Consider the following 13,011-nt stretch of genomic DNA (forward strand, 5'->3'; position numbering starts at 1 on the left):
AATTTGTATGCAAGTAGGATCTATAATAAAAACTATGTGCTGCCATGGCTGGCTATCGTACTGGTGGTCATACTCACAGCTTAGAAACAGGTATAGTATGACTCGCTAGCCACCACCATCATCCTTTCATTACTGTTGTCATTAGTCGACACCTCAGTGACAGTGACTTCGATTCTTGAAGGTTATGCTTTGCGACCGATAACATATCATGGCTGCCCTGCATGTGCATGTTCATTTTTCGAACTAGTTGGGTGCATAAACATCGAAAGTCTTCTTTTTTAAATAAAGGTGATGGTTTCTGAGATGCTTACACTCCTTTAGTCATTAATTACAGCCTTTAATTTATTGCTTTCGTTTTTTAGAATTTCAGAAGGTGTCCCTGGGATATTCACATTAACAAGCTTTTACTGTATACATAATTTCTCCCGTCATATGCCACAGTGACTAATTAGCTAACGCTGTGCGTCACAGGTTCATAAAACCTACCAGAAACAGGCAGCATGTAAAAAACAATGGCAAGCTGGAATGGATAACCGACATTAGTTGCTGAAAAGCTGCAAAGCAGCCGCTAAACAGGAAGTCGGGAGGAATTATCAAATCTAGAGCTTTTACATGCCAACATTTTGCAAGCTTTAGTTTTTTATTGTCTTGGCATGCTGGGCTGCTGGTTTATTAGTGCTGGTAGCATGTGGCCTACATACCAATTGCTGGGTTACTTTTATAATTAAACAGACAAGCCTTTACAATTAAAAGACAATGAGAAAAGTAATATTAAGCAAATGACATACATTCATCGTCACACACTCACTTGGCAGGGCGGTGAACACAATGGCGGTGTTGCTGCGGATGATGTCACTCTTCTTGCTCACCTGGTGGTACTCGTAGATGGTCTTCCGCTTGACGACTGGACGTGCAGGAAACAAGATGGCTGAGTGAGAGACTGCTGGAAGCACAATTTCTAGACATATCGGCAAACAGACCCGTACTTCCATTGTCACCAGAAAACTTCTCTTTACCTTTCTTTCCATCGACAATCGTTATATCCAATGAAACATCACTTCATTTTTACCTTTACTGAATTACCTTATGCCCCCCACTATATGCCCAGTTGACACTGCTATCCTTCAGCCTCTTCACATTACACCGTTCATTTTACACTGTATCGCTCACTGCAATGTTCTTAGCTTTCTTGTACTACTTCTTGCAAAAGGGTCCAATGAGTAAAGTAGCAGATGTAACAAGAATTGCAAATTGACAACTCTACTTCTGCAAACCACATTTGTTCCATCTACAAGTGAAACAATCACCACTCACAGAAAACCATGCGGTCAAACATGTAGGCATCTGAGATTCCAACTTTGACAGGGTGGCTCCGGTCAGGAATTTCGGTCACAGCCATTGGCAGCTGAAAAAATGCACAGGTGTCACCACACAAAATAGACTGAATCCTAATTCTCATACCATCGCATGCGAGATGTAATTTTATAGTACCAAACTTTGCACAATGTTTACATGATGGCAGCGCTATTCAAGTCTCGCATTTATACAGCAGACTCTCGTAAACCAGAACCTGAAGGGACCAGGAAAATACGTTCCGTTTATCGTGTGTTCCATCTACCGAGAGATGAACAGGGGTGCAGAATTCGAGTATAAAACCAATCATCTTAAGGGCAGTTCCATTTAAGCAGCAATTCTGATTTTAATTTCCACTTACTGAGAGTCTAGTACAGTACTTCCTCAAAGTTCCTACATTGATTAAAGTCACGCTTTGTACAAAATGGGGCCCTAATTGTTTAACTCACAGCTGGCATGAATAAAAACAAACCTCAATGTAGTAAACACAGATATTGCAAACTAAATCAGCACCCCATTAGCTATCTTTCTTAGTGAACCATGAAAAACAGTGTATAGTTCAAGAAAACGCACAATAACAATTCTCCAGCAGAAAGTTATTAGGGACTTTTAGCTTGTATGTATACTTTTTAGCGTTACTGTGTTACCGGAATACCGGATTGCGTTTACCGTGTTACCGAAATTAATGTTTTAGAAAAGTTTTAGCTCGCCATACGTAAACGTATACTTTTACATTTGCGTAAACCACTAAATGGTGATCATAACTGCATTTAAACTACATTTAATTAGATAATATTGAATTACTGTTGTGGCAAAATCATGAGAGGTTTTTAGCGTGTGCAGTGTCCCGGTATACACAAAGGGGTGTAGCCATACCAGGTTACCGGACGATGGTGTCGACATCTTGTGACGCTTCATGCAACCAGTCATGGACACGTTTTCACTTAGTGTTTTTGAGAGAAAAAATGATTAAAACGTCAACTCATTCGTAACTATGCCGCTCCAAGGCATTTACATTGGAAGTAGAATGCCCGATGTTTCTGCAATAACAATTTTGTGTTTGCCTGGTTCACCTGGGCCCCGCTAGATGGTGCCACCTATCCAGCCTGTCAGGGGCTTTAGGCTTGTAACATTTATGGATTCGGTATTCTAGGTCACTATAGCCTCGGTAATCCAGCTGAAACAAGGTGATCGTAAGTGGCATTTGCACTTCGGCTTATTTTGACTCGGCAGCTGGAGCCTCCGCAAAGCGGATATTGCAAGTAGCCACAAACAAGGGTGGATTTGCGAAATAGGCCGTAAACGTAAAGCCTATCCGGCGAGTAGTTTACGTTCCATAAAGGTTCACGCAGGTGCAGATTTCATCCGGTATCCGGGAACACAGTAACGTAAAGAAGCACACGTACAAGCTAAAAGTCCCTATTCTTTTTAGAGCGCAGCTCTTAGGCGCCCATTCCTGCGTTGAGCGGCATTGTCATTGCCATCAGTGGCGTAACCAATAGAGATGAAAAAATTATATATAAAACGAGAAAAAAAATGCCCAGGATCGAATGGGATTTGAACCCAGGCCCTCTGCGTGGCAGTCATGTATTCTACCACAGAGCCACGCTGGTGCTTGAAACTCATTTGCAAAAAGACCCTATACAGTGAAACCTCGTTAATGCGTACCTGCCAGGAACGCCGCATAACTACGCACTAAACGGTAGTACGCGTTAACCACCAAGTAAAAATTTGCATCTCCTCGCGTACGCCATCACTGCTAGCAAAGAAATAAATACTGTGCCACAGCAAATATTGCCCAACGTACCCACTGCAAAGCCTTTTCTTTCTTCTTTGTCAAAGTAGAGAAAAGATTCTGGTACTCTCGCACCACCGTCCGACAGTGCCGATAGAGCGCGGGGGCGCCGCCAAGGAGCATTTCGGAACTATTACAGGGCCCGGTATAGGCAGTGACCGACATAGCGACAGAATGGACAGTGTCGGCTTTCCGCGATATATGTCTGTGGTTCTGTACCGCGATCTGCTACTAAACGAAAACTGACACAGTTCTAGTGAAACGCAGTACGGCTGCGTGGAGCCGATCGCCTCCTGGCTAGTTGCGTGCAGCGCGTCGCCTTCTCGGCTCACACCGTCACTGCCGGGCCGCTTGCTGTGCCGCATGCGCGCATTTGTCGTGGGAGTGTTCTTCGTACCCACTTCGCTCAAGACAGTGCACAGATGCGGAGAGTAGCTTGTTCGGTTAACGCGGCGATGACGAATTTACTGCAAGCGATGCGCACTCCGCGACGCTCTAGCGGTCCTGGCAGCGGACGGAAGCGCGTTTGGGTGGACGCCCAATAAAAGCGTGCAGCATGGTTACAACAGCACTACGCTTGCTGTACCGTGCACGTGCGTTTAGCGTATAGCGTCAATGCAAAGAGGTTTCTCGTCGCCCGCGACCAGCAACGCTCAACTCCGCAACAGCGAGCTGCTTTCGTTTCTACAAAGTGGTGCGCGCTTGAACACGGCCCCGCATACGAGGCGGCAGGGATCGGCAGCCCAGCGCGTTCAGGTTCTCGCCTGTCAAAAGCGTGCAGTAGGCTTAAAGTAGTGCTGCGCCACACGTGTGCCCGAGCAGGTATCTGAAGATACTTATTGTGATAAGGTTGTCGGCGATAAGTCATGCTGGCGCGTTTGTCGGTGGCCGCCGCCTAGCCTTCGTTCTTTCCCAATGCTTACCCGCAAAGGCGTCGCCGCAATCGCGCGGAAGTCTGAATCGGTGATGACCGATCTACGCACTTCTTGAAAAGACGGAAAACCTTTGGCGGCACATTGTGGCGTCGGGAAGTTCAGCGGCGCAGTAAAATTTTATGGCACAAAATGTTATCGCGGTACGCAGGGTACGCACTAACCGGTAGGCGTAGGACGAAGCACTACGGCTTAAGCGGTCAGCGAATGCATTAGACTCTACGAGACTCGGTCGGGGATTCGTCGCAACTACGTTTTAACTGTTAGTACGCTTAAAGCGGGTACGTATTAACGAGGTTCAACTGTAAATGCGTCATGTCAGTCAAGGAATCACGTTAACTTATGCAATATAGCGTGACAGAAGAGTAAAGTAACAACCAGACAACACACAATGCTAATTGCGCAATGACTGTGTGGTTTAATGCTTCCCACCCACTGCAAAGTGCTCAGCCATAATTTTCCATCGTCATCAGCCACATATAGCATCAACAAAGTGCGCACAATACCTTACAGATGTCTAGTGGGTACTTTGCTTATCCGCCGAAAGACGAATAATGGCGTAGCGGGCGCTGTCTTACTTCACAAAAATTATGATTTATGGCATAGTGGATACCTCGCATGTGTACTTGAATTATTTGCTCCAAGAGAGTTTAGAATGGGCTCTATAAAGGCTACTCTTCCAGCTTTCGATGGGATTGTGCTGCGATGACAGAGAGAGAACGCGTAGCACTTGAGCGCTGACAATTTCTGTGGCAATATGTAACGAATGTTACGTTGCTATGACTGCGGAAAGCCAAAACTTCAAACACAGTTGGCGTTGCCCCAACATGAAGCTGCGCTCAGAATTCGCATGAGGCAGTATCGTAATCGTCGGTGAATTTTTTTTTAATGTGATAAACTGTATGCAAAAGAAAGTTTTCCACTGCAAGTATGACTTCGTAGTTCCAAGGTTTGACTTAACTTTTGTACGGATACCACGAAAAATAAGTCACTCACATCTTTGTAGATGAAGACGATGTCTCCATTTTTGTGCAGCACTGCCTGGAACGTGTAGTTGCCTCCTGCAAGACATTTCAAGCAATTAGAGATCTTCAAGGGTTGCTGTAATGCTCTGAAGTCCTTTGTGATGCACAACATTTTATTTGAATCTCCACCAGTGAAATTCAAAAAGGCTTACTTTGACTGGAATGGAAGACCTGGTTGTATAATTTTTCAGGCTACAGTCGAACCCGTTTACATCAAATTATCCTGTATATCAAACAACTTCTGAACACGGTATAGTTACAGTTAGAATATATAGCGAAAGTTACGGTTACATCGAACAAGAATAGCAGCGACTCCCGATATATCGAACGTCCAGCAGGGTAAAAGTGCCCCCGAAAGTTGGCTTTCCCTCGTAGCGGCGGGCAAACTGGCGCTTTTCCCCACCGCTCGCTCCAAAAGTGGTTTAACCCGGCGGCGCATGACCCGCCGCCACCCTTTTGCAAAAAATGATCCTGACCCACCCGCACCGCTTGCTGAGACAGCCAATCAGGGCCTCTTGTACTCTCATCGTGTGAGTCTGGTGCGAGCGCGCGGGTCGTGCGAGTTATCTCCCTGCATTTCTCGTTCGTTGTGCTTCGCACCGTGCGCATGTGCCGTGATGGCTGGCACGAAGCGGCAGAATTTGCCTTTCGCCGTGAAGCTTGAAATTATAAATCGAGTCGAACGTGGTGAGAAGAAGTCTGACGTCGCGGCAGCATACAAGATTCCGAGGAGCACTCTCAGCACGGTCTTGAAGAATAAGGCGGAGATTAGGGATAAAGTGGACAAAAGACCCGATGCTCGTGGTGCCGGCCTTGTATGAAGACCTTGAGGCAGCCTTGTACAAGTCGTTCGTCGACGTTCGGTTGCACAACCTCCCCGTGTCCGGCCCCATGATCGAACAAAAAGCAAAAGACATGGCTTTTCTCCTTGGCAGGGAGGATTTTCAAGGTGGCTCTGGTTGGCTACAGCGGTTCAAAGAAAGGCACGAGATTATCGGCAAAGCGGCTACTGGCAAAAGCCGAGCTGTGGACTTCGACAGTGTGAACAAGTGGATGCAAGAAAACTCACCCGATATTACAGCAAGATATGAACCCCGGGATATCTTCAACACTGACGAAAAGAAGCTAGCTTCGTCAATAAAGTGCTTTTATGAATGGTATGTGAATTTATGACATCCAATTCTTTAGCAGGCTTATAGTAAAAGCTCGTTAATTCGACTCTCGTTAATTCGGACACGTCATCTGGTCCCTGTGAATATACGCATCACTCTATGAGACTGGGCGCTCATTATTTCGGACAGATTTGACTGCAAATTGGATTTGACCGCAAACCGGATAATTCGGTGACTTTCGTGCCGCTGGCGAGGCTCGAAACCGAAAAAAGAACAATTCGGAACAAAAGTGAAGCTCAAACGCAGCATCGCCATGGACATCAATTATCGACTTGGCTTGACTTGAGACTGGTTGAACGCCTTTTCTTCGAGTGTGGGTTTGGCGGTGCCATTTTATTGCTTTGTTCCCGTTGGTGTGCTGCATCGTTGAATGCAGTTTTATCGAGGAACGATTCAGTACGGCTCCTTTAGCTTGATCGTTGCTGGTGCTTTTGTGCTGACTTCTCGTGTGAATGCACTGTCCGCCGATGGCAACGCCGGCGAAGCGGCCCAAGTACGAGGCCAAGGACTTCACCACCAAAGTAGAAATTTTGCGTGCCCTGAAAAATGGGCTCTCCCGACAAGAAGTTGCTCCTGTGCCATGACGTCGGCAAACAATACGACGCGAGTCTCCTGAGCGCAGTTAGCATTCTTGCGTATGTGTGGCAGAAGACGCCTGCGCACGCCATTGCCAACTGTTTCAGGCACAGTGGCTTTGTTGTACCCGACTCCATCGATGCCGCAGTGGCCGCAGTGTCGCCGGGCGACAGTGCCGACGACGGGCAGGATTTCGGAAGTGTTATGCCTGATGCAGTGACACTCGACGGTTATATCGGCATTGATGATGGCGTTGCCACTGCCGGCTCTCTGACTGATCAGCGAATCGTCAAGGAAGTGATGCATGGCGACGAATCCGAGAACGAAGAGCCTGAAGAGGAGCAGCCACAACATGAGCCACACAGGCCCCCTCGTACTGCGAAGGAAGCCGCGGAGGCCCTTGTTGTCCTTGAAGAATTTTGTTTTGGCACTGCAGACAGCAGGCGAGCTGCTGAGCACCTTGAAGGGCTCAGAAAAATTGTGTCCGCGCGAATTTCTGCTCGAAAACTTTGTAAAGCTCTACATTTGAATATTCACGCTCCATTTCCTTCGTTCTCCGTCCAGCCTGTCTTCCATGCATACGAATATTTCTTTATACTTTTGGATAAAACATGTACTCTAGCCTGTCTTCCATGCATACGAATATTTCTTTATACTTTTGGATAAAACATGTACTCTAGCCTGTCTTCCATGCATACGAATATTTCTTTATACTTTTGGATAAAACATGTACTCTAGCCTGTCTTCCATGCATACGAATATTTCTTTATACTTTTGGATAAAACATGTACTCTAGCCTGTCTTCCATGCATACGAATATTTCTTTATACTTTTGGATAAAACATGTACTCTAGCCTGTCTTCCATGCATACGAATACCGTATTTACTCGCATAATTTGCGCACTTTTTTTCGCGAATTTGGAGCTCCGAAAAGGGGGTGCGCAAATTACGCGGAGATTTCGCGAGCACATCTGAAATAACGCACAATATATAGTCCTAACACGCGCGATATAATACATTAAAGAAGAAAATAAATTATAGCGCAAACGAACGGTTTTTAACAGAATTAGCACGTACTTTAACCAGCCAGATTCGGTCATGCACGGTCTAGTCAGAATCACTGGTTGAGAAGTCCGACTGAGGATCATCGCCGCGGCCGCTGTCACCGCTTTTCCAAAGCGCGTCGTCATTGGTTCCGTCGAGTGCGTTGAGGCGTTTTCTTGAAGCTCTTCGCAATGCTGGGAGTAACGAGGTGCCACGGCACGGCGATACCGGTGGGCCTACGCTCTCGCACATATTTGAAAAGGTATTCTTCAACGGCAGGAAACTTTCCATGCTTCGGTCCTCGGAACGGTCTCCTTCCCGGTCTTGTATTAAAAAGCGAACTCTTCTGCGGCACGGTTCCCGTTTCCTTTGGCAAATTCTATAACAGTTAGCTTGAATTTTGCCGAATAGTTATTGTAGCCCAGCGCAAGAGAACAGTGAAAACGCAACTGGCTGATCGCGAAACCTAAACTGCCTAAACTTCCGAAATCAACGAAGGCTGCGTCGCAGTGCGGACGCAGAGGAGGAGGGTCAGCGCGGGAAAATGTTGGCGCGACTGGCCCTCGCACGCCTCCGATGCAGAAAGTAGTCCGTGCCGTGTCGCGTGCATGCATTCTCATGGCGGGAGAACGCTCGAATAGTTCCGACAACCGGTGAACAGATTTAGGTGTTCGGGTACGGTTGGTACGGTATCGGCGGTATCCGGAGAATAGAACGAAGTAATCGGAAGAAGGGACTTCGCACTCGCAGCCTGTCTTGTGTATGACTGCGCTCGCCTGCTCGGTGAGGGCCGCGGGGCGCGGCCGTCCCAAAGTTTCCCTGTGCGCGCGCGCCGGCAAGTTGGCTCAAGCGGGGCGGGGAGCGCAAATTATGCGAGGGCGCAAATTATGCGGGTAAATACGGTATTTCTTTATACTTTTGGATAAAACATGTACTCTAGCCTGTCTTCCATGCATACGAATATTTCTTTATACTTTTGGATAAAACATGTACTCTATAGAGTACATGCTTTATCCAAAAGTATAAAGAAATATTCGTATGCATGGAAGACAGGCTGGACGGAGAACGATGGAAATGGAGCATGAACATTCAAATGTAGAGCTGTGCAACTAGGGTTTCCACGCCAAACGTCCCAGCCATTTTGGTGACCATCTCAAATGCTTCCGAAAAAAATCGCGCTGAATTCTTGCATTGAAAACAGCGAATTGCCCGAATATTTCGGAGAGAAGAAATTTTTTGCTCACATGGGATACTTCCGAATTTTGCAGAATGTCGTCTGAGTGTGGTTTGTTAGAAAAATTATTCTGAGGGTATCATTGCTTGCTTCAATACCAAATTTCGTTTAGATACTAAGCAAAAGTGTTTGTGTAAGGTGTTTGAAGCTAAATGATATTACTATAATTTTTCTGCCATATATGCCTTCAGGAAATTTGCTGAAACCTTCTACGTTTGCATTTTTTCCCTCTGTATACAACTGGCACACACTGTCTTTGAATGGCTTGTTCACACAAACATCAAGGGGTGCAGCACCAAAGTGAGTCCACCTAGAATGATGGTGATCTCAGTGCACAGCTCCTCAGTTCCTAGTGTACGTTCTCTCCCAGATGGCCACGAAAACTGTCGAGTGTAAGGAGAGATGGGAGAAGCAGGGCGCCGTCCCCCAGACTGTCCGGAACCAATCAGCCATTAGATCGGCCGACATCCCTCCTTTCTCTTGGGCTTGCACGTGTATGCCGACTGGGAAGTTGGCCTTCGGCACGGTTTTTTGTTTGAAGATAATGTACGGTGGCAACTTCCTGCTGTCTGCCGTGACAGCCCGCATTACTGTGAAACGTTGCTTCTTGGTGCCCGTCGTTTTAACGAGCACGCTGCGTGCTCCTCTCTCATTGACCATCCTGCTCATTGGCATGTCAAAATTGATGGCCGTCTGGTCCGCATTCCCGATTTGCGAGAGAGTATAATTTCCAAGGTGCCTATTAATTTACCTCATCCTAAGTCCTAAAACGTCCTCCCAAAGCTAAGCATGTGGTAATGAAAAAGGTTTCTGGTCATAGAGTCACAGGATTAAGTCCTAGTCTGTGTTCTAAATTACACAGCAAACATTTATTTAAAGCTGGTAGTAACTGCAATAAATGCAAAAAGAAACTCAATCTCACCATTGGGCTTGTCCTGCAATACAACCTGGTGCCACTCCACCACAAAGGATGTGCCTGCAATCCAAAAATGCACAATTTGTTCAATGTACACTGTGTGCAGTTGACTATAAGCAGTTACGTTATAAGTGGCCTGTACTGCATATGGCAATGCAAACCACTTGGAAACCTCATGGAAGAGTTTCTTCTAAACAACTTCCAGCATTCCTTGTGCAAAGTGGTCATATGCATCACTGTGCTTAGTGCCAAGTCTGATGGTATTGCTGCCATGGAAGGAAATGTGGTTGATAACGTTGGGACATCATGGAAGGCACTCTATCACATCGGTGCTGTTGCAGCCAATGAATCATTCTGCGATAATGTCAATGCCGATGCTGACGTAGTGACTGCAGACGAACTGGTGACAAAGCTATTGTGGCAAGCGTTCCTAAATGAACACACTAGAGCACCGATGAAAATGCTACGGGCAGTGATGCGTGGACATTCGACGTGACGACGTTGTCACAAGTGCTTGATGCAGTTCATTACCACGCCTTTTCCTTGGTGCTCATAAAGACTGTCAAAATGGCCTGTAGGGATGGTCGATTTAAATTTTTAATCGATTAATCGTTAATCGATTTAGCCTTTAATCGATTAATTGCTTTTGGTGGAATATTTTAATCGATTAATCGACATTTTTAATGGGTGCTTTAAAACCGATATCTCTTTGTTTGAGAGGCATCGTTCGTGTTTAATATGGGCCCAAATCTTTTCATTAGACGCGCTGACGATAGAAAATTCCCACTTTCGAAAGTGTCGACGACGGGCCCCTTGTGTGCAGTGTGCGAAAATTCACACTTTCGCACATTGGACGCAAGGGGCCCGTCGTCGTTGGTTGATGTCGCGGATTCAAGCATCTGTGGCTATCATCCCTGGACTATTCGGCAGCAGGTCGCATTTTCTCGAAGCCTGCCTACTCGAGCTCATCGAAACCGGAGGCGCGTTCGGGGACCACACTGGTTGGAAAGTCGCAGTTGAAACATACAGTGTGGCGGAGGGTGAGGAAATCCCGAGAAAGGTAAAAGAGAGACGAGGAGAAATTAAATAAGACGCTCGCTCTAGTAAGCAAGTCATCTTTTCTCGGTTTATCGGTTAGATATTGTGGAAGCCCTACATAATACTATAATTGCGGACTGACGCGATCTTTTTCTTGAGGTCACCTATGCAGAGATTACACAGAAATATACTGGCCTCAAGCAGACCATCCGTACAGGCAACTGCGGGAAATAGAAGGAAAGAAGATGACATTTAGGGGCTCGTTTTTCTTTGTTAGACACAATATTGATTAGTACTAAGAGACAATATTGCCAAGAAAAAGTATAGGAGGGGTTATTTGTAATAATTGGGATATAAATCTGAAGAAAGTGAAGTGGACGGAAAGATAACTTGTCGCCGGAAGGGACCGAATCTGCGACCTTCGAATTACTTTTAGGGGCTCGTTTTTCTTTCTTAAACACAATGTTAATTAGAACTAACAGACAATAATGCGAAGGAAAGTATAGGGGAGGTTAAGGGTGTATGACAAAGAAAAACGAGCCCTTCAAAGTCCCCTTCTTTCCCTCATTCATAGCGAGGGTCTCGTTCTGGCAGACTTGGTGCCTTCAGGTAGTACGCGAGGGATTATTGGTCAGCTGCCAGCTCGTAAAAAAAGGTCACTTGCTGCGTGACGCCAAAAGGCAGAAAAAGAGTGTTCCACACTCGCCGCCATGGCTGTGATCGGCGCTGACTAACACTCCTAGGTTTAAATGCACATGTGTACCCTATGAAGTGGACGGGGTATGACTGCCGCCGTAGCTCAGTGGTAGAGCATCGGACGCGTTATTCGAAGGTCGCAAGATCGGTCCCTGCCGGCGGCAAGTTATCTTTTCGTCCACTTTACTTTCTTCACATTGATATCCCAATTATTACAAATAACATCCTCTATACTTTCCTTGGAATTATTGTCTGTTAGTTCTAATTAATATTGCGGGAAATAGAGTGACATGAGTTTCTGTTTCCCGGCTAGAAAAAACAGCAGCTGCGCCAGTATACTCAGCAGGTTTCACCTGATCTTTGCCGTAACACGGCGCCACTCACACCTTTTCAATTGTGCGTACATGCTGAACTGTGAGCGCTATCTAGTGTACCAGACATTACAACATAAATTGCGCGACTGTCCTTTCTTGTCACAGCAGAAGACGGGGGCCTCTAGCTGAAAGCTGTATTTCTCCCTAAGTATGCGACCATACATTACTAAGTGCTACAAGGTCACTTCTTCAATAGTAATGCACTGGATGCTAGACGTTCGGTAAACCGACGCGTAAAGTTGCGGATTACATAAAGGGTCTATAAGGGCCTTTTCACAATTCGCGAGTGCGCATTCCTGCACTACATTTTCTCTCAACTAATCGCAGCAACTTTCGTGCTTCAAGAGAAGAGGAGGTCGTAGTTGCACGTGGTGGCGTTTGTCTATTATGCGTGTTCGTGTCAAGAGAGCCGAGTTTACACTTTCCGCGTCCCAGCGCAAGCAAACCACGCTTGAACACTCTGTTTGAAGAAGTGATTAGCTGCCATTAATTGGGCCAACTGCATCGTAGTTAAGTTAGCTCAACAATTATGAAAGTGGTATATATACCCTATAAGACGGACAGTTGGGCTAGTTGGTATCAAATAAAAGATGGTTACTAGCGTCGTTGTCCTCTTTACGCTAGCAAACGTATCTTATTATGTATATACGGATTACCTAATCATCTCCCCATCATCGTACTTCATCACTCTTTTTGCCCCGTTGCGTTTTCCTCGGTGCAGAGTATCAGGCAGGGGCGTACTAGCTCAGGCCACCCTCTCTGCCTTATAATACATTTTCTCTATCTGTTTCATTGGTACACAATATTTTATTTGCTAAAGAGTAAAACAGAACGGCACTAAGAACCAGTGAGTAAA

The 13,011-nt window shown here is 46.0% G+C and overlaps 1 protein-coding gene across 1 annotated transcript in view; it reads right to left on the bottom strand.

Annotated features, from left to right (window-relative positions):
- LOC119386627 (plexin domain-containing protein 2) overlaps positions 1–13,011 on the bottom strand; it is a 76,723-nt gene that overhangs the window by 40,077 nt on the left and 23,635 nt on the right. The window contains exons 6-9 of the mRNA XM_037653916.1: positions 10,054–10,107; positions 5,077–5,141; positions 1,315–1,405; positions 809–904 (exon numbers count right to left, since the gene is read on the bottom strand). Of these exons, the coding sequence (XP_037509844.1) occupies positions 809–904; positions 1,315–1,405; positions 5,077–5,141; positions 10,054–10,107 (306 nt within the window). The remainder of the gene's footprint in view (positions 1–808; positions 905–1,314; positions 1,406–5,076; positions 5,142–10,053; positions 10,108–13,011) is intronic.

This window comes from Rhipicephalus sanguineus, chromosome 3, assembly GCF_013339695.2.
Source record: "Rhipicephalus sanguineus isolate Rsan-2018 chromosome 3, BIME_Rsan_1.4, whole genome shotgun sequence".
In the NCBI taxonomy this organism is placed as follows: Eukaryota; Metazoa; Arthropoda; class Arachnida; order Ixodida; family Ixodidae; genus Rhipicephalus; species Rhipicephalus sanguineus.